Source organism: Lathamus discolor, chromosome 20, assembly GCF_037157495.1.
Source record: "Lathamus discolor isolate bLatDis1 chromosome 20, bLatDis1.hap1, whole genome shotgun sequence".
In the NCBI taxonomy this organism is placed as follows: Eukaryota; Metazoa; Chordata; class Aves; order Psittaciformes; family Psittacidae; genus Lathamus; species Lathamus discolor.
Genome location: NC_088903.1, coordinates 4,192,417 through 4,212,662, shown reverse-complemented (window position 1 = coordinate 4,212,662; position 20,246 = coordinate 4,192,417). Strand labels below are relative to the sequence as shown.

At 46.3% G+C, this 20,246-nt stretch overlaps 2 protein-coding genes across 4 annotated transcripts in view; both read left to right on the top strand.

Moving 5' to 3' along the window:
• LOC136023901 (uncharacterized) overlaps positions 1-20,246 on the top strand; it is a 66,780-nt gene that overhangs the window by 33,616 nt on the left and 12,918 nt on the right. The window lies entirely within an intron of this gene.
• LOC136023970 (uncharacterized) lies at positions 850-11,768 on the top strand. The gene is made up of 8 exons (XM_065698996.1): positions 850-939; positions 2,080-2,847; positions 3,168-3,466; positions 8,106-8,187; positions 9,520-9,804; positions 9,915-9,977; positions 10,324-10,443; positions 11,072-11,768. The coding sequence occupies exons 1-7, from the start codon at positions 879-881 to the stop codon at positions 10,440-10,442; spliced, it is 1,677 nt and encodes a 558-aa protein (XP_065555068.1). The 5' UTR covers positions 850-878; the 3' UTR covers position 10,443; positions 11,072-11,768.

Sequence of the window (20,246 nt, the reverse complement as noted above, 5' to 3'; positions counted from 1 at the left end):
ACCTTGGTGTCTGCAAGATTTTTTCCCTCACAGATGCTGTGCAGTACTTTTTACCTGTTGTAAATATGCTTTCACAGAGGCACTGCCAGCTTAGCTGATTGGCTTAACTTTGGCCAGTAATGGAGCTATTTGGAGCTGGCTGGCATCACCCATGTCTCACACGGGCAGCCCTGTTCTCCTTGCGCAGAGACAACCTGTGCAGCCCGCTCAGCTTCACAGCCCTTGCCATGTAAACCCAATAGAGCCATAAGGTCACACTGCTGTCACATGTTCAACTTGGTGTCCACTAGGAGCCTTAGAGCCTTTCCAGCTGAACAGCCTCCAGTATGTCTGGTACTTTGCATCGCTGTTCCCAGGTACCAGTTCTTTTCCCCTCCCATTGTGGGTGAGCCCCGACAGGCAGCTAAGCACTACAGAGGTGCTTGCTCAATGGCCCCTCAGCAGGATGGGGGAGAGAACTGGAAGGGTAAAAGAGAGAAAACTCGTAGGTTTAGATCAAGAGGGTTTAACAGGTTAAGGAAAAGGGGCACGCACAAGCCAAGTAAAGAGTTCATTCCCTACTTCCCATTCGCAGGCAGGTGTTTGGCCATTTCCAGGAAAGCCGGCCTTCCCTGCGCCTACAGGCGAAGAGAAAAGCCGTGACTCCAAACGTCGAGGGCCGGGAGCCTCTGTCGGGGCGCCGCGCTCCGCCTGTGCACCGCCACCCTCCCCGCAATATCCCCTCTCACTTCTCCGGCGGCCGCACCGGGGTCCGGTCCGGGGCGTGTTTGTTGGGGGCGGGTAGAGGCGTCGGCGCTGCCCCGGTGAGGGGCCGAGGCTGCTTGGCGGGCAGGAGCGGGTCAGAGCGCGTCTCCGCTCGGCTCCTCTCCGGCTCCCTCATGATGGTGCCCGGCCTGGGGCTGTGGCTGCTGGCCCTGGCCTTGGCCTTGGGGTCGGCAGGTGAGCGCCGGTCGGGGAGGGCAGCGAGCGCGGGGCTGGGGAAGGGAGAGAGACAGGGAAAGAACGGGGACAGGGACAAGACTGGAGAAGGGAAGGCAGAGAGAAGGGAAGGGAACTGAGGGAAGAGCAGGGAAGGGAAGGCAGCAGGAAAAGAAGGAGAGAGAAGGCAGAGGGAAGGTTTCGTCCCGCGGTCGCGGCCCCTGTGTCGGCATCAGGCACGGCTCAGCCTCGAGGAGGGCAGGCGGGGCATTGCCCTGGGCTCGGGGCTTTGCCAGGACAAAGGAGCGTGGCGGCGGTCGCTGTGCTGGGGCTGGGGCGCCGGGCCGGCGGGTGAACACCTCGGGTCGTGGTTGCGCCCTGCCCGGCTGCCTGCGCTCTCCATCCGCAGGGGTGTGGGCGCAGCTCAGGCTGGAGGAGACCGGCGGAGGGCTGCGTGCGCCCGGGGGCTCCGTACTCCTCTCCTGCCGGGCAATTGGCTTCACCTTCGAGAACTACGAAATTCAGTGGTACCGTCAGGCGCCCGGAGGCAGACCCGAGTGGGTGTCCATCATCAGCTTTGATTCTTCAGTCACTAAATTTATGCAGTCCATGGAGAGTCGAGTAAATGCTTCCCGGGACAGTTCAGAGCTTGAATCGTATCTGTCCCTGCATGCCCTGCAGCCTCAGGACTCTGCCTGCTACTTCTGTGCCGTTTACACGGAGACAATAAATCAAGCTGAGCTTTAACAGAAAGCTGCTGGGGCCCCACCAGGGTGCACAAGCTGTGAGGAGTAGTGTGCTGTGGCATCACAGGCCTTTTCCAGGGAAAGAGGTGCAGGGGAGAGCCATCTGTGCACATCATGGTGGTCCTGGCTTTTCAGCAAGAGCTCCTTTTCCAGCACTGCCATTTCCCATCTCCTGAGTCCCAGATGCAGTGATTAATTCTGTGGAGGGTTTCAGAATATTCCTTGTCACCCACCCAGTCTCTGTGCCTTTCCTTCTTCCCTTGGCCCCCTTCTTCTCTGGGGTACCCAAAGCCCTTGGACTTTGGCAACTTCATTGTCTGGCAACATGGCTGCCCCCTTCAATTGACCCTTTTGTGGGCCCTTGTGCCAGTGAGAGCAAAGCACTAACTGAATACCCCTGCTTTGTTTTTTCCAGTTGCATTTCAGAGTGATGAGATCCAAGGGACAGTGTCTGCAGTGTGGTGGCAGGCAGGGAATACCGCGACCTTAAGATGTACTTACAGCTCCAATGCCTCTTATGTTTACGTGGCCTGGTATCGGCAGCGTCCGGGTGGACCCCTGCAGTACTTGCTGCAGAGTAAGGGCCGGGGAGGCTCCTATAGCCACACAGCCCCTTTTTATCACAAGAGGTTTTCCTGCCAGGCTGATGAGAGCTCCGGGACACTCTTCATCTCTGGGCTGGAGCTGGAGGACAGTGCGCTCTATTACTGCTCCCTGCAGGGACCACAGTGGGAGATACCTGGGGCGCGTCTGAACAACATCAGCTTCCTCTTCAGCTGTCCCCTCCTGCATGTTCGCAGGGGTCACAGCCCGTCTCCGTGGCGAGTCAATGAGCAGGCTGTGCCTGGGATCAGAGACGGAGTGGGTCTCATTGTGTCCGGGTGCTGTCAGCGGCCCAGAGATGTGTGGAAGCTGGGCAGAGCAGATGTGTGGGCAGAGAGGAGCTGGGGAGAGGTGCGCAGGACCTGCTCTGGCCATGTCTCACACCCTGTGTTCTGTCACCCGGGCCGGGGCGGGTTTGTTGGGCAGAGGCGTCGGCGCTGCCCGGTGAGGGGCCGAAGAGGCGGGGCGGGCAGGAGCGGGCCCGAGCCCAACTCCGCTCGGCTCCTCTCCGGCTCCCGCATGATGATGCCCGCGCTGGGCCCGTGGCTGCTGGCCTTGGCGTTGGCCTTGGGGTCGGCAGGTGAGGGCCGGTGGGGAGGGCAGCGAGGGAAGAAGAGAGGGACAGGACTGGCGAAGGGAAAGCAGAGGGAAGGGAAGGGGTAGGAAGAGAAGGGGAAGGAAGACGGAAGGCAGAGGGAAGGTTTCGTCCAGTGGCCCCAGTGTCGGCATCAGGCTGCTCCGAGAAGGGCAGGCGGGCGCTGCTGTGGTCGCGGGGCTTTGCCGGGAGACAGTGGGGTGGCGGCGGTCGCTGTGCCGGGGCGGGGGGCTCCGGGGGGGGCGAGCGAACGGCCTCGGGTCGTGGTTGTGCCCTGCCCGGCTGCCTGCGCTCTCTGTCCGCAGGGGTGTGGGCGCATTTCAGGCTTGAGGAGACCGGCGGAGGGCTGCGAGCGCCCGGGGACTCCGTGCTCCTCTCCTGCCGCGGATACGGCTACAACTTCGAGAATTACCCCTTTCGGTGGTACCGTCAGGCGCCCGGAGGCAGACTCGAGTGGGTGTCCCTTTCGTGGTCATTGGGTGCTACAGAATACGCAGCAGCGGTGGAAGGTCGAGCCACAGTATCCTGGGACAATTCGCAATCCAAGTCATCTCTGTCCCTGCATGCCCTGCAGCCTCAGGACTCTGCCCGCTACTTCTGTGCCGTTCACACAGAGACAGGAAATCCACCTGAGCTTTAACACATACCTGCTCTCAGGGTCCCAGATTGGGCCTTGGAGCTGTACAGGCCAGTGGTTAAGCTTCTGCTACATTTCTTCCCATGTTTCAAGCCAATCCTCAGGCCTCTCACAGTCTGAAACCTCTTCACCTTTGGAAACAAGTTTTGCGGTTTCCTTCAGTTCCCACTATGACAGGTACCCAGGCATGGCCCAGCCGGTGAGGTGTTAAAAGCCCTGCTCTGGTGTTAGGCACAGTTCAGATCGACTCAGTTTAGTTCATGAGTTTTTTTGCCTTAGATGCAGAGGGAATGGGGAAAGTAGAGAGGGTGATGTGGGAGCTCACAGGACAAAGGGGAAGTCTATGTTTCTCTTCCAGATCTGAGGCTGTAATAGGAGTGTGAGGGTCTGTGTTTGCATCTGCTGGATCCTGAAGATCACATGGCAAAGCCCAAGAAAGCAGTGGAGGAGATGAAGCAATTGAGCTGTTTCTGCCTATTCATCCTTGTCTCCTGTGGTCACAGGTGCCCTTTCTCAGGTGCAGACAGAGGTGTCTGGTCACATGGTAGGGAAGGTCTCGGAGATACCTGCCTCATCTCGGGTGTACCCATCACCACAGCAGCTCTGCTTGGGCCTGGATCTGGTAGACTCCTGGCAGAAACTCTTGTGGGCTGCAAGTCTTCTCAAGACTTGCCCGGGCTGGCTTTTCCTGAAGAGGGCAGAAAGGTGTTGGTGCAGCGACATCAGAGTCTCTCACAACCACACACAGACCCCATGAGCATAGAATCACAGAATGCTTAACAGTTGGAAGGGACTTTTAAGATCACCCAATCTCAACTCTTCTGTTCTCACTCTTCCCCACAGGCAGAAAACAACGAGTTTTATGTAAGAAGCAGCACAACAAGCACTGAAGGACTAAAGTCTGAGCCTTGCGTCCTCCTTCTTCTTTTCCCAGCATCAAATCTCCAGTTTCAATGTGTTCCTCTACTCTTTGCAAGTCCCCTTCCCATACCTGTCCTGGATTCCCTCCCAAAGGGGCCTTGTTGGAGTGCCCATGAAAAGAGGGGGGAGGAAAAGGCTTCACACAGTCCTTTGAGTCAGCAATTTTCTTCATAGAATCATAGAATGATGGTAACAGCACTGTGACACAGGATTCAGTAGTTGTCCCATCCAATGGGTACAAAGGTCCAAGGGGAAGCTCTGGGTTCCTGCTGAGTGAACACAGAGAAGGGAATGTCCCTACTCTGCTGAGCAGCCCCAACAGCCTGGTCTGTGCTAAGTCCTGTGCACGTGAGTTTTGGTGAATGAGCTGGTGAGCGTCAGCCTGCATATTTGCCCCAGACCATCAGCACAACCCAGGTCGCATGCCCAGAGCCCTGTAGGGCTTTTGCTGCTTGGGGTGTCTGGGTAGCCCTTGCCAAGGAAGAAGCAGGTGGAGAAGTGTCAGCGTGAGGCAGTGAGTGTAGAACTAGGGTGCTGGGCTAGAGTGGAGGGCGCTGAGTGGGCAGCACGTTTGCTTAGAAGTGCCTTGTGCAAGCAGACCTGAGCTCAGAGCAGCCGCTTACCAGCACCAAGGGATGTGGGGCCACTGGGATGAAGGTGTGCCATCCCCCAGGGCCGGCTCTGAAGTCCCAGCAGCACCCTGCAGTCCTTCCTTGCAGGGAGATCCAGTTGGCCCTACAGCAACACGTTACCTGTTGCCCACCAGAAGTTTTCTTGCCAATCAAGCGCTCTGTTATTCTGTTTATGAAAGGACAGAGTCTCCTGGAAAGAAGCAGGGTAGAGCTTTCAGCAAGGGCTGAAGGAATTCAAGCACCCATGCATGCACAGACCACCTGCTAGTTCCCCTCCAAAAGTACCTTCATATGCCTAGGACCCTTTTCTAGAGGAAAGGGAGACTCCCTCTCATTTAATTTCATCTGAAGCAGAACTGAAGGACACAATTCTTTACTGTGAGGGTGGTGAGGCACTGGAATGGGTTGCCCAGGGAGGTTGTGAATGCTCCATCCCTGGCCATGTTCAAGGCCAGGTTGGACAGAGCCTTGGGTCACCTAGTTTAGTGTGAGGTGTCCCTGCCCATGGCAGGGGGGTTGGAACTAGATGATCTTAAGGTCCTTTCCAACCCCAACTATTCTATGATTCTATGTTCAGTATCATCTCATGGAACACCGATAGCCTAAATGTTCTAACTCATCACTGGCAGTATTGGAGCACCTTCTGCAATTCTTTTCTGGGGGGTGGACCAGGACAGAGAAAGAAAAACCAAAGGCAGAGCTCAACTTTTAAGCCAAACAAATCCAAGTGTGTGGTTTGTGTGAGGCTGTGAAGGCAGGTGTGTTTCTGCGGCCACCCGAATGGGAAAAGGCTGTTTAACTGCATCTGAGATCTCAGTGACAAGGAGGATGCAGGCTCACTGGAAGGGCTGTGGAAGAAGTACCCAGATCTATTGCAGGAGGTATTTAGAGCTTGTTCTCTTTGTCCTGCCAACAGTTCAAGAGACTGGGAGTATCAGATCAGCCAACTCTGCAAGTTTCCTGGAAGAGTGAGTCAATAAGGAGGAGAAAATAATTTGATACAATAAAGGGAACAGCAGATGAACATGCCTGTGTTAACACTGGAAAATATAGCAGCAGTATTAAAAACAGTGATTAAAAATGAGAAACATACCTTTGTATTTGGTAACAGCAGTAATGCAAATAAAAACACTGAGTAATGCAACATGGAAGCACACAGATTTGTGTACACAATGAGTTAATGCTATTTCCTTTTGTGTCTTGGAACTGGATCCGAGGATTCAGAAACTCCTCCACAATCCCAGGTAACCATTAATCAAAGTCATTAAAGTAAGATAAAAATCAATTAAAAACCCAACTTTAGTTAACCATAACTAAATGTTCCCCACCTTCAAAATCATTTAAAGGCACATATAAATGAATCAGAAGTCCCAAGCCAACTCAAATAGTATAGTTCACAGGATCAAAGAAACGGAGAGAAAGTGATGCATATAATCATGCAAAACCTCCCAAGACCCTTATAAAAAGGGCACTCAAGAAATAGTAAAAATCAAATTCCTGAGTAAATAAGCAACTATAACACAGCAAGGCAAACAGATTCCCCTAAACCACCATCAGCTAAACCAGAATCGCTTCTGAACCATTCATAAACACGGACTGATTTTTATTCGGCATCAAATCGGCCTTGAGAAGATAAATAGTTGAATGTCCAGAAAGAGTTCGAAAGCGTAGAATGAAACTAAACTGAAAGTTAATGACTGGCAGAAAAATAGTTCACCCTAACTCTCTTGATGTTTCTTAAAAGACAAACGTTGAAGTGAGAACGGCTCTAACAACTCAAAGGGAACAATATTCCTTTTTGACAAGTATGGGCAATATTTTAGTGACGGATTAGCACTACCCTATCTGCCAGAAAAAGCGATGCCGATAATGTTATTTTTAGTGTATAGCAACCGCCCTGCAACAGTGCTGGAGAGTTCACAAGTAGAGCAGTATAGATGGAACGTAAAATCCAGCTCTTCAAAGGACAGGAAAGAGAAGACACCACCTGCCACTGAGAAAAACCAAATGTTTTTGTAAAACTGGCTACCATGGTGCGTACTACGTACCACAGTGATTGAAAAAGGCTGAGCCACCACACAAAATTGTCTCACTTCTCTTGAAGGTGAAAACATGGTGCCCTACAGTGTCAAACGATGGATTTGATCAATCTGCAACAACTCCTTCGTTCTTTAATAGCCACTTCCAGGAGTGCAGTGCTTTTACTTAACAAAGAACAATCATTTTGCCTGCTTTCTCATCAGAGTTAAAACAGCACAGAGACTTTTTAAGGCACCAAATCACCACCGCACACCGGCTCAAAGAGACCAGATAAGGTACATTTCTCATGCTCCTGAGCACTGAAACCGAATGCAAGGTGAAAAAGGGGCCAGCTTCCTGCAGCCCAGAAGCAGTTTCATAAATGCTTTGAGATAGCACTAAAAGTGCTGATTTTTCTTTCCTGCTTTCTGTCCAGCTTAACTCCATGAGACTTTTCAGATGCCTCAGGTAATCCCCATGTTTTCACTTAAAATTCAACCTTTTGGGTATTATTTTCAACCGTTCTTTGAAAGCCATCTCATGTTCCTTCATGTGGGTCAGAAACCACTCCAGAAGTCATATGACGGCCTGGTAGTGAAAAAGAAGGAAGAGGTGGTTTTTGTCATGAAATGTATCACTGTGTCTGGGACGTGGAGTACCACTCTGCTATAAACAACGCAGGGCTCTGTACAAATACCCGGAGAAGGAAAAAAGGCAATATATTTAGGAGAGGGAAGGACATGGGTGACTGAAGTCGTTAAGGAGACAAATATAACCTTATTTTAATATTTCTACTTATCTTGGGAATACAGAGCTCACGGGGTTTCGAAAAGAAGGAAGAACTTGGGAACTTTGTACTCAGTCAAGCTGTTTGAAATCCCTGAACTATTCAATGATTGTTTTTCCCTTTCCATGTTTGGAAGAAAATGTGGCTCTGGATACCCTTTTGGGGTTGCACACATGGGTAAGTAGGACAAATATCTGGCTTTTTATCTTCTGTTTTTACAACGCTTTCAAATACCATGGGGAAAGAGGTAGTTATTGAAACACGTATTACCAGTGTGGGCTTACATAAGCTCGTGTTTGGAAGTGGTACCACTCTCACGGTTGAACCAAGTAAGTAACATGATTTTATTTCTAAAATCTATGTTAAAATTAAGGTGGGGAATGAATCTGATGGTTTGGGTTCACTGTGAGAATTTTCTGCTGCAATAATCTCTAGAATGCAGTCGCTCTGGCTGGGGCTTCAAGCTAAATCCTCAGCTTGTATCTGCTTAGGAAGACTTCACAGGGACAACTGGGCGACTTCTGTATATCACTATTAGTCCATGATCCTCAAATCCCAGGCTGGATAGCACTCCGGCCCAGTGTGAAGTGTCCTATCCTCCAGTGGATTTTCACTGCCTCATTTTGAGCAGGAATACAGAGTTCAGTGGCAGTGGGGAGAGGTTTTGAGACAGATCTTTAACTCTCTGATATGAGAAGTGAGTTTTTGACCCTGGCACCACACCAGGTAAATAATTCCACTGGCATGGAGGCAGAGGAGGAAGGAGGTTAAATAGCCTTGGGCTTCAGTTTTCACAACTGCTGCATATCCAAGGCCACTTAGAATAAATGAAAACTGGCTACCAAAATGGCTATGCTTTGGAAACGCAGATGAGGTATGTAGAGATTCTAAGAAGCCTCAGTTCCTCCTATCTTTATTTGGAATTCCATCTTGTACAGCAAAGGTGGATGTCACCCCCTGCTTTCCTGTGGGAGCAGGAATGCTGGGGCAGCAGGGAAGTTTGTTGGGTTGATCTTTGTTATCCTAAATATCCAAGTGCACACCTTAAGACTTGTTACGATGATTTCAGGGTTTTTTAAAGTGGTGCAATAATGTCCCATATAATTTTACATGCCTAAACTATCTTGCTCTCATTCCAGAAGGGTACAGGGCTTGCTTAGGTGCTGCCTAATACTAGTACAGGTCCGTAGGATATCTTGCATGGGAATAAATGTCTGTTTTGGAACAATTTAAGTCCACTTCCAGTTCCAAAGGGACAATGGAATACAAAGTTACCATTCTGAAGAAAGATCTGTTTTTCCAGCCACTGAATCTTCAGTTGTAAATGGAAGACCAGAGGAAACTGCCAAATTCTGTTATTTTGACATCAGTCTACATTGATTTGAAGGTAGTAATTGAGCAAACTTGCCATTTCAGACACTTACAGAAATGCTGATGTGATACTCTGGTCTCTCACGTAAAAGGTTTTATGCCCTTTCAAAAGAGTTTAGCACTTCGGTTCTTCTACTGACAAGAGAAGATTTGTTTCTCCTCAGCCGAAGGTAGCACATAGCTCATTGACTGCAACAGTGTTCTTGGTTTAAAGAAATTTTCACAGTCCATTACTCAAATTTCTAAAACATCTTCATCAAATCATGCCCAAACAATGTCTATTTTCACAGACATCCAAAAAAGTTCTGTCCCACAAGTCATTTTGATGAAATCAAAGAAACTGAAAGAAGATGACAGCACTGGGAAAGCAGCTTGTTTGGCAAGGAATGTCTATACGAAGAACATCAGCTTGGACATGTCCTCTAATGAAGTCGCATATGAACCAAGTGCATCCATTTTGACGTCAGAGGGGTTGTACGATACTATTAAGGTGGTGAGTGTGACAAAAGGCACAGAGGTGAACTGTATGGCCCATTTCAACGGCAGCACTATCACAGCCAGCACAAGCTTGGCAGGTACAATTCTGTGGTGCAGCTTTGGCTGTATTGGGTCATATGAACGTCTTGTTTAATCCTTTTTAAAGTGTAGCTAATGTTCATAATGCCTTTTCCTTGTTGTGCTACAGAAGAGCATGCTGAAGACCCGGAAATGGGGAAGGTTTGCAACACCACAGACACCTCTGCACAAGGTTAGTTATCCAAATAGATTGTGAAGTTCCATTACTATGTTGGGGAATAAATGCATGGAAATGTATTTTCTCAGGGGTAGAGGAATCAGACTGCAACATACTCATCAAAGACAACCTGCTTTTTCAAGGTAGCTAGTTTAGTAACAGACAAGCAACAGGAAGTAAAATCCAGTCTAGACAGTCATCCTCCTCCCTTGGTGTTGCCATGTTTCTCTACTGTCTTTTCCTTTGTTGCTGTTTCTTTCCCTTAAACTATTACCTGGGTTTTTTTTTTTCCCACTCTCTGCCAATATCACACTATCCAAATCTAGACCATGATCTCTCCCATCTTTTCTCTATCACTAAGCAGGTGCCAAAGTGGAAAAAGCGAACATGCTGTCTATGGCTGTGTTGGGTTTAAGAGTCCTGCTGGCAAAAAGCATCGCCTTCAATACACTCATGAGTATCAAGTTGTTTCTTTTCTGAGGTAAGGAAGCACACAGTTTGATCAGTAGAAATACTGGAAGCACATGCCAGGAAAGACCACCTGCCTTTGTGTACCTCTCTAACCCCACAAGCAACGATACCTTTCCATCTGGTCCTGTTTCCTTTAAATAACTCCTGTAGATTTCTGGGACCCCCCCTAAACTATGACAAAAAACTCCTCCCAAAACCAACCACCCCCCAAAACAACTAAAAACCTCCCTCAAAAATCACAAAGAAAACAGCCCCTTTCTGTAGCCAAAGCTCAGGTCTTGGTGGCTGGTCCCCAGATTTTCTCTGCAGCCAGCTTGCTTTGTGAGAGCAGGTTGGGTATTACCAGAAGTGCCTCAGAGTTATCTCATTGACTGTTTGGTCAATGAGTGGCAGAGCACAAAGCCTGGAGAAAACCCAAAAAAGGAGACAAAAGCAAGGCTTCCAAAGCACTAATGTGTGATGTAGTGGAGGAAAGAGTGAAGGGGGCAGGATTTTTAAGTTAAGGCATCTGAAGAGGCACAAAAGATAGTCCAGCCTAAGTTTTGTGAGTCTACCTGTCTTGATCGGACAGCTATGAAACAGTGGCATGTAGGTCCAATTGCCTTAAATGTAGTTTAAACCACACTTTGCTCTTGCAGACAGTGAAGAAGCAAGGCAACAGCAACCTGAAAACAAGGAGGAGGGAGAGTGTATCAGCAGCACAATGGGATGAACAGCCACTGTCAAATCTGCTGACTATAACCATCCGGAACACAATACAGCACCTTCCCCTTAAGACATTTTATACTGGTGAATCCTGCCTAGCTGAATTAGTTTTAAGAGTTGTAACCACTTTTGCTATTTCTTTTTCCTCTGTGCCTGAGGAGAGTGTATTTTTCCTCATTCCTTTGCTAAGTAGAATTTGATCTCCCCATTGAATAGCCTTTGAATCGAAGCATCTTACCTACTTCAATAGCTTTGAAAAATCCAATCCTCATTATAGACATATCATAGAATCATAGAACCATAGAATCATAGAATAGATATATACTTTTAAAACACCTTTTACAGGCATATTGCATTACTGTCTGTGAACTGATGTGTTGCAGTTGAGAGAATTGAGGCACAGTAGATGCTATTTGCAGCTTTAATGTTTTTTAGATAGCTTTAATAACAGTAATTTTCTAGTGTAGAAGGGAAGACCTGGGTTATATCTGAAGTAATTCACTTCAACCAGATAATGTTCAACCGTAGAAGCATTTCTTTATTAAACCTGTATTTCTTCTGCAAAGTGTATGGCATGTGCATTTTACGTTCCTGTGGTAGTGACCAAAATAAAGCTTTACTAAGCCAAAATGTTGTGGTTTGTTTTGTGCTTTTTCTTCTGAATTTGGGATGAAGATTACTGAAAGTCCCACTGTCCTGATGACCACTAAGATTAGAAATACAGTTTTGATAACTTAGATTTCTTGGTGATTGAATTTGTCTTTTGTAGACTTTGTACAAGGAAATGTACAGACTGCTCTTTGACACATTAAAAAGCATCAGCAGGGCCATGATTTGTAGACTTCGGGATTCAAACGAGGTCTGGTCTTTCAGATCACTTTGAAGAGATCCCAGCGAGATATTTTGCATCACAGCAAGAAGAGATGCATGTCTAAAACATGCTGGTTTTTTTCCACTCACTGATACTAGGAAGAGGCCAACAGGAAATAAAGTATGGTAGTTTGATGGAGCGATAGTTTCCATAGCAACTTGGTTAGTAGTCAAAAAGACCCCACCACACACATTCCTCAACTCGTCTTCCTCTCAGGGGCAGCAGGCAGGATGCTGTTGTCAACATTTATGACTAAGTTACACCCTGCAAGATTAACTCCTTCTTGCTTTGAAAAACAAGTTAACCACATCCTGAAGGGGGAGGAAGGTTTTTCACACGCTGAGTTACTGCTAGCTTCAAGACAGCCTCTCCAGAGTACATAGTAAGGTCTGTTTAGTTGAGTTTTGTAGAGTTAGTCATTCGGACCCTGCAGACACCTACAGGAAGACCTTCACCCTATGCAGCAGATAGGTGAAATTTGCATGGAAATCCCAAACTAGTAAAATACTTATTTAGTGCATTCTACCACATACTGTATATCAGGGGGAGCCTTTCACTAGCATTTTTATCCTGTTTTTCTGATGACACTGAACCTTTTTATCTTATACTCCACACCTTTCCCAATCTCCCAGGCAAGGCTCAGACTGGGAGTACCTCTGTGTCTCTGCAAATCAAGGAATGACATTTTCCTGAGTAGTCCTTGGTTGTGCCTTGCAGCTTTGGAAGAACTAAAATCCTGCAACACATCACAAGCAAAGAATGGGATCTACAAATGTGTGGCTATGGAGGAATAATGTTGACTCCTACATAAATTTATCAGGCAAATAAAGACATCAGTCTCTATTGTTTCAAACACTCATTCACATTGGTGTAGGACACCAGAGCCTTCATCTCCATCACTAGAGGATTCATAACCTGAGTGATACTCCCATGGACCAGTTTTTTCAGACCCTCCTGTGCACCACTGGGAAGCCAATTGAGATGGCAAACCAGGCTTATCTTATTTGAAATATCTGCAAAAGGTTATATGGTGAGAAGGTGAAATAAAGCCTGGTTTACCATCTCAATTGTGCTTTTTCTTTTGAATTTGGGATTGTTTTCTTATTATTACTTGAAAGAATACCAAACTACACGAGAATCATAGAATAGAATCATAGAATAGTTAGGGTTGGAAAGGACCTCAAGATCATCCAGTTCCAACCCCCCCACCATGGGCAGGGACACCTCACACTAAACCATGTCACCCAAGGCTTCGTCCAACCTGGCCTTGAACACTGCCAGGGATGGAGCACTCACAACCTCCCTGGGCAACCCATCCCAGTGCCTCAGCACCCTAACAGGAAAGAATTTCCTCCTTAGATCCTATCTAAACTTCCCCTGTTTCAGTTTTAACCCGTTACCCCTTGTCCTGTCACTACAGTCCCTGATGAAGGGTCCCTCCCCAGCATCCCTATAGGCCCCCTTCAGGTACTGGAAGGCTGCTAATGAGGTCTCCACGCATCCTTCTCTTCTCCATGCTGAACAGTAAACGTTATCTACTTGTACAACTGAATCTTTCTGTTGTCTTATATAGCATTAAAAGTACAATATAAGAAAGCGATCCCTGCATTCTGCTGGCTATCGTTTGACCTCTTACGTTCTGTTTCCTCAAAAGACTAAAAGGTGCCTGGTGAAACCCGGCACATTGCAGTGAACTTCCTGCCTTCCCTTGATCTCTCCTGCTCCCTGCTGGTCGAAGTGTTTATTGTTCTTACAACGTTTTAGGTTTGATGACATCCAGTAAAGAGGTCAAATGAACAAAACCCCAACCCAAACCACAAACAAACCCCCGCCCCCAGCAGTAGGTGTTGTCTCTGCACATGCCACAAATCAAAAGTCTTTGCTCTTCGTTTGGCTTCTTGCCTTGCCAGCAGGTGTAGATGAAAGCCCCTGCTATGTGATATAAAGGCTTTAGAAAATCCAGCGCCAGAAATGCACAGGTGAAAGAAGATGAATACTTGAGCGGAGATTCAAAGAAGCTTTATTCGAAGATAGAAACTGAAACAGTCGGGCAGTTGTAGGTGATTTGTAACAGGAAAAAATGGAGTAGAATACAGGAAACAATGACAGCGCTGCTTTTGAAATTCATTAGTGTTTCTAGGGGAGCTTAAACTCTAAGTTATTCAGGAAACTTGGTGGTCCTAGGCTGAATGAAAGATGTCTCGCTGGGATTAAGGTATGTGCACTCTGAAAAGCTGTTATGTCTAAAGCATACTAGGGTCTTCCAAAGGTATAGACATCTTGCTAAACAAGGAGAAAGTCTGAAACAGCAGCACAAACTTTCTGGCTTCAGGCAATAAAGAGGCTGATGGGAAGATGGATGAATACAAGTGCCAAAGAGTCTGGTGCCCTGTGATAAAGGAATTGCAGGGCAAGTTGGAGCATCCAGGAATGCTACAGCTGAGATGCAGTCAGAACCTGTGTTCTTCTGATGAAGTTCTCTACTCCCTTGAACTCGGAGATCTTCTGCAGAAGGGGTTCTCACTGTAGAAGGACCAAGCTACATCAGTGCCATCAAGTTCTGGCTATGACCTGGCTGCTTCTGGAAACAGGTAAGCCTTTTTGCTTTTAGCCAGGAATTTTGCCACAAACCTATGTATGTAATAGTTCATCAGACTGGTAGTTCAGGGTGCCATACATTGGAATTCTCTATATTAGACCCACTGAAGTCACAGTAATGACTATACCAAGGGGTATATGCTTGAACAGACATACTCAAGTTTAGTGGTGCAGTCAGTCATGGAGAGGGTGGATGTTAAAAGTCTGGACTTAGAGATGGTCACTTGCTATAAGTCTCTGGCAAAATGACTTATCCTTTGGTGTCCACTCTGTGTGCAATAGAAGAGAAACGAAATGCCTTAAAACTTCTCATGTATCCAAATGCTGCAAGTAAATGTGCTTGAGGCTGCTTGGCTGGAGTGCATCTGATTAGCTAAGATATTCTGGAAGAGATGCCCAGATTTTTTTGTAGCTGACCCTGATTATGCATTCAAAACATTTTTTTTCTCTATGGAATGTGACACAGCAAGAAAGATTGCATTGATGAGAAAAGTGTTTGAATAAATGTTCTTTCTCCTCTGAAGAACATCTGCACATATTCAGGTATTTTAAAAGAGTTACTGCAGAATTATTTATTTTAGCACTTTTCCGTCAGTTACCTTTTCTCAGCAGACAAATGCATGGCTGTTTTTTGAGATGCTGTTCTTTTCAATGGCTTTTTCATGGCTTGGAATACTTAATCGCTGTGTATAATTGTGGACTTGTTTTAAAATGAAAATTCTCAGTGCCTCTATGTGATAAGGAATAGTTACAATCCATAATGTGCAAAGAAAACATCTTGAATTTCTTATTCATCTTCACGGCTACAGTTAATCTTTCTGACTCCTACAGTTGCTGTTATCATAGAAAGGTGGAACTACGTTATCCTCTGCGATATATCTGAGCCAGGCTGGCGAGGTAGGATCCCACAGCAGTGGGATTCACAGGAGCAAATTGTCAGGAGAAAGTTTGGCCTAGGAAGCTTGAGAAGAACCACCCGGAGAGATCTCTTTATCCACATCAAAGTTAGAAACCTCCTTTGAGTCGAAACCTACTGCCAGCATTTTGGTAAAGCTCTTTATCACAGTGAAACTTTGCAGGTGCCTACGTAAAGGTGACTTTTGGAATGGGAACAAGGCTGTCTGTTCATCCACGTAAGTGCCAGAAATGAACATCCCCAAAACTGAGCTTGATGATGCTGTGATGAACTTCGGCTTTTGGAGATTTAAAGGTCATTTATTCCCTCAGTGAGAAATTTCCCAGCTGTGTTTCCACAGTTAGTGGATGTGTCACCTTTCAGGTAACAATGAGGAGGTTAATTCAGGTATAGACTGGAACTGATCTGTATCCTATTTGAATGGTAGTGAGTGATTTATGCCCTGATGAGGTGCAAAAAGGACTATGTAGGGCTGCATTCATGACATCTTCATCACCGTATTGCTAAAAATCTAATATAAACAAATAATCCACTTAAATATATGTGGGACCTCACTGTATGCAATGGACAGGTGAAATGTGCATATCCATCACAGCAATTCATTAGGAGCGTGGTTTATTATTTGACTGCAAAGGCAAGTTCTCTTTCTCATATATTTTAGTCTGCATATAAGATCTGAAGTCTTCATGAAGAGCAAAGAATGAAGGCTTGTAGTTAGGGTGCAAGCATTTTCCTGTCCAGGTAACTCGCAGAACGGGAATGTTATAATGAGATTTCAAATATATGCCTAGATTTTCATTGCTGGGTTGAGTAAGTCTGGGATGGGATCATCTTGGTTCATTCCTGCCCAGAAATCATCACAGATCTGCCGTTTCCTTGGTTTATGTATAATTGCAAAGGAGGAAAGGTTTTTGCAAAGGAATTAAATGATGTGTGAGTTCAGGAACAGTTGAAGTTTGGCAAAGGAACAAGGCTCAGCATCACATCAGGTAAGTGCATGATCTGAACAAAAGTATCTTGAGAAGTACTGCAGAACTCGGTGCTTGGAATTGGTAGTCCATAATGATGTTCTTCGTATCTACTGCTCCTAAGGCTGAAATGAGTGTGGCTGGAACATACAGTGTAAAGACAAGCAGCAAGAAAAAAAAGTGATGTTTTTTGTGAGGTCTGATAGTAATAGCTTATGGAGAGTCCTTCTTACAGTAATTACGGTGGAAAGCTTCTACTCACACAAAAGAAGCAAGAATGAGATTCCCAGCCAAATGAAACCCGTGTAAATCAGCATGCAGCATCAGAGAGCTGTGACAGATCTTTCCCAAGCTAAAGAATTGTCTCATTGCTCATGCAGCTGGAGCTTCGTGGCATTCTTTGGTAGAAAGAGCCATTGCAGACAGTACAAAAGAATGGACTTTTCTTCTGCTCATATTTGTCCCTTTCGAAGAGTACTTCAAGGGCTACTTAAAGATGAGCAAGAAACAGAGAGAAAAGAAGAAAATGGCTCTTCAGAGGATTGGGAAGTCTCTGTCCTATTAAAAGATGTTATCTAATATGCATTAACAGAGATAGAAGAGCCTGTAGAAGTTATGCTGCTGTAAAATCCTGGATCAGGTGTCCTAGCCAGGCATTCTGACTGCTCAGTTACATTTTCCCCTGAAATGTTGTGTTCGGGACTGGAGAATGGAGTGCTTCTGGTAACATTGCTCTTTACCAACCTGCTAGGAGATGGAGAAGAGACAACCCAGCCTTTATTTTATGGAGATATTTAACAGCCATTTTGCACATGTAGTTTCATTTTGATAACCAGAGTCTCCTGCCATGGAACCTGAAATGGGCAGAAGAGCTTGGGAGATTTTGTAAAGGAGCTTCTGGCAGTGTGTATTCAGGAAATGTAGCAAGACCTACCTTTGGAGGAGGAACCAGGCTGCTGATAAAGCCCGGTAGGTGTCTCTTACCAATATGGTTAGGAAAGACAGAGAACTTCAGGTCTTTTGTCAGATCCTCCTTAAAATACAGACAGAAGAGCTTCTTTCAAATACGAAGAAAAAGGCATGGGGAAGAAGAGCACATTCTAAACAGTTCCCTTTGAACTTCTCTATCATGTTGGTATGCGTGGAACAGGTCAGGAGTTGCTATTGTTCTGCAAAATCAGTGAATGACCTTTGTGTGGTGCAAGCATCATATTAGTCAGAATGAAACCTATGGGGGAATATATTTGAGGTTAGTGATCATGAATAACATGTCAAAGATTAGCTGAAATGGGCTTCTGGGGCTTGGATTTGGACCTTTTACTGGGTTTATTCCAGTGGAACATACAAGAGAAAATAGGACCTTCAATTGTTTTTCTTGGGGTTTCCTTACGCTTATTTTTTCTTGGCTTCTTTCTGCTATGGGTCTGGTCCATAGGTTCAGGCTGATCTGCCTGAACTCCTTCTTTAGACCAGGAGAAGTTTTAGAAACTACTGTTGGTTGTTTAAAAACAAGAGGTTAAAGGCTGAACCTTCTCCTTTGCTGGTTTTGTTTGCTTGTTTTCTTTGCTTCTTGTGCTTATTTTCTTTGCTTCGATTTGTTTGCTTCTTTTCTCTCTGTCACAATTTCTGTTTGCTCATCACTGTGGGACAACTGAGTCTTCCTGGAAACTCACCCCTGGGAGAGGCACAGGTACATCTTTAAACAAATAGCTGTTTCATATCATAAAAGCAAGGCTGAGTTTCTCCCATCCTCCTAACTATGGCAAAAATTGTTCTACTTCAAAGCTGTCCAAAGACCTTCAGCTACGTTATGCTCACAGCATAATGGGCTTGATTTTCTACTTCATACTTTCCAGAATCTTTTCTATCTGCATTTCTATAGTAAGATCAGAGGAATGCAACTACAATAACATCCTAATTTGGAGTCAGAAGTGTGTGATGGGTGACATCTGTTTTCCCCCTTGATCTCTTTTGAACAATGCATCATATACTTGTCTGGACCAAAAGTTGTGTGTGGTTTTTGTTAGTCGTTGTTTCACTGTGTGAATTCAGGGTCCGACTGGAAAGTCACATTTGGAAGTGGCACACAACTGATAGTGAAACCAGGTAGGTAGAAACCCAGAAGGAGTAAGGGTAAGAGAGCCTAATCCCCTTTTCTGTGAAAGAGACATTAAAATTCCATTGTTCTTTCCTTCTATGGGCAACTGGAGGTCAAGTTTGACCTTACATCAGGGGAAAAAAGATCATTATAAATCTAAATACCTATTTGGAGGCCTGAACTCTCCTGAATGTGTCATGGAGAGCGATAACATTAGTGAACGTTCAGAGTTCAGTGAAGGTTCTGGAGCAATGACTATAATAATCATTTTGTGGGCAGCCTCTATTGATGTCAGTTGTCCTCATGAGAGGAATAGAGAAAAAGAGTATCCATCCCAATGGGTGAACAGTGTAGGGTCCTAAACTCTTTTGCTGAGGGACAGATATTTTGTGCCATGGCCATGCGAGCACAAGCTGCCTGTCTAATGATGTGGATGAGCTGGTGTTCCTGTCGAGCTGAAAACCACTGTGTGAATGACAGAAAGCTCACATTTGGCAAAGGGACACAACTTCATGTTTTCCCTAGTAAGTGGCACCACTTTACTGTAGTCTCCTTCCATGGTGGGTAAAGCTATCCACTGCCCAGCAAGATTCCCAGCATCAGTCTTCCTGGGCTTATGGTTCTTCAGCTGTGGGGTTACTTGCCACCTTCTCTCCTCCAGGACAGTCTTTGGCTCAGGGCAGAAGCAAAAGACCTCCAAATGGAGTTTGTATCCATAGGTCAGATCACAGAGATCTGTTTTGATCACAGAGTCAGATTACGGGGGTCTTCACTTGGGGATGTAGCTGACTGTCAGTGACAATCAGCGATGTGCACTCGGGATGTGGGTGCCCAGCTTTGCCAAGGGGTTGGGAAGGTTTCTGTAAAGAGAGGAAATGCTGTGTGAACATGGGAAGTGCTGCTTACGCACCCATCTTCGGCTCTGGAACGAGACTCTCTGTTAGACCACGTAAGTCCAACACTGCTCCTATGCTTTCTGCTTTCTTTGAGGCCTTTCTTGGGGTGGTTGAGAGCAGCGACATGCCTGGGTGTTTGATCATGTATGTTTGACTCTATCTAGTGATGGACTTTGCTAAGGGAACACGCCAGCTTGGTCTGAAATAATCCTCCTTGCTCTCAGTTTCGCTGGGGTGGACAAAGGAACAGAGGCTGCCAGCACAGGGAGTACAGGGGAGATGTGCTGCTTCTCAAGTGGCTTGCGGGGCTTTTTGTAATGGAAGGAAATGCTGTGTGATTATGGTAGTGGCTACAACATGCTGACTTTTGGCTCAGGGACCAGGCTGTCTGTCCAACCTGGTGAGTGTGCAGCTTCTCATGTCTTATTTATCAAAAGCCCTTGAGTGTCCTCGAGAGCAGCCTGTGGGTGTACTTGTTAGATCCATGCCAGTTTTAACAGGGGCAGGAGAGCAGAGGTGCTCTTTCAAGGTGCTGTCATGCTTGAAAGTGTTCCCAGGTGGTGGAGTTCAGCTGTTTAGAGGAATGTGCTTTGGCCATGGTGCTCCAGGGTGCTGATAGTCCAGCAGCCAGCTGGAATAGAGGTGTGATTTAGGACAGACAGACACTGACCAGCTTGTACTCAGTACCTGTGCATGACTGTGGAAAGCCATGGGGGATACATAAAGGGGATTCAGTTCTTTTCGTTACCTTAGGACTTTCA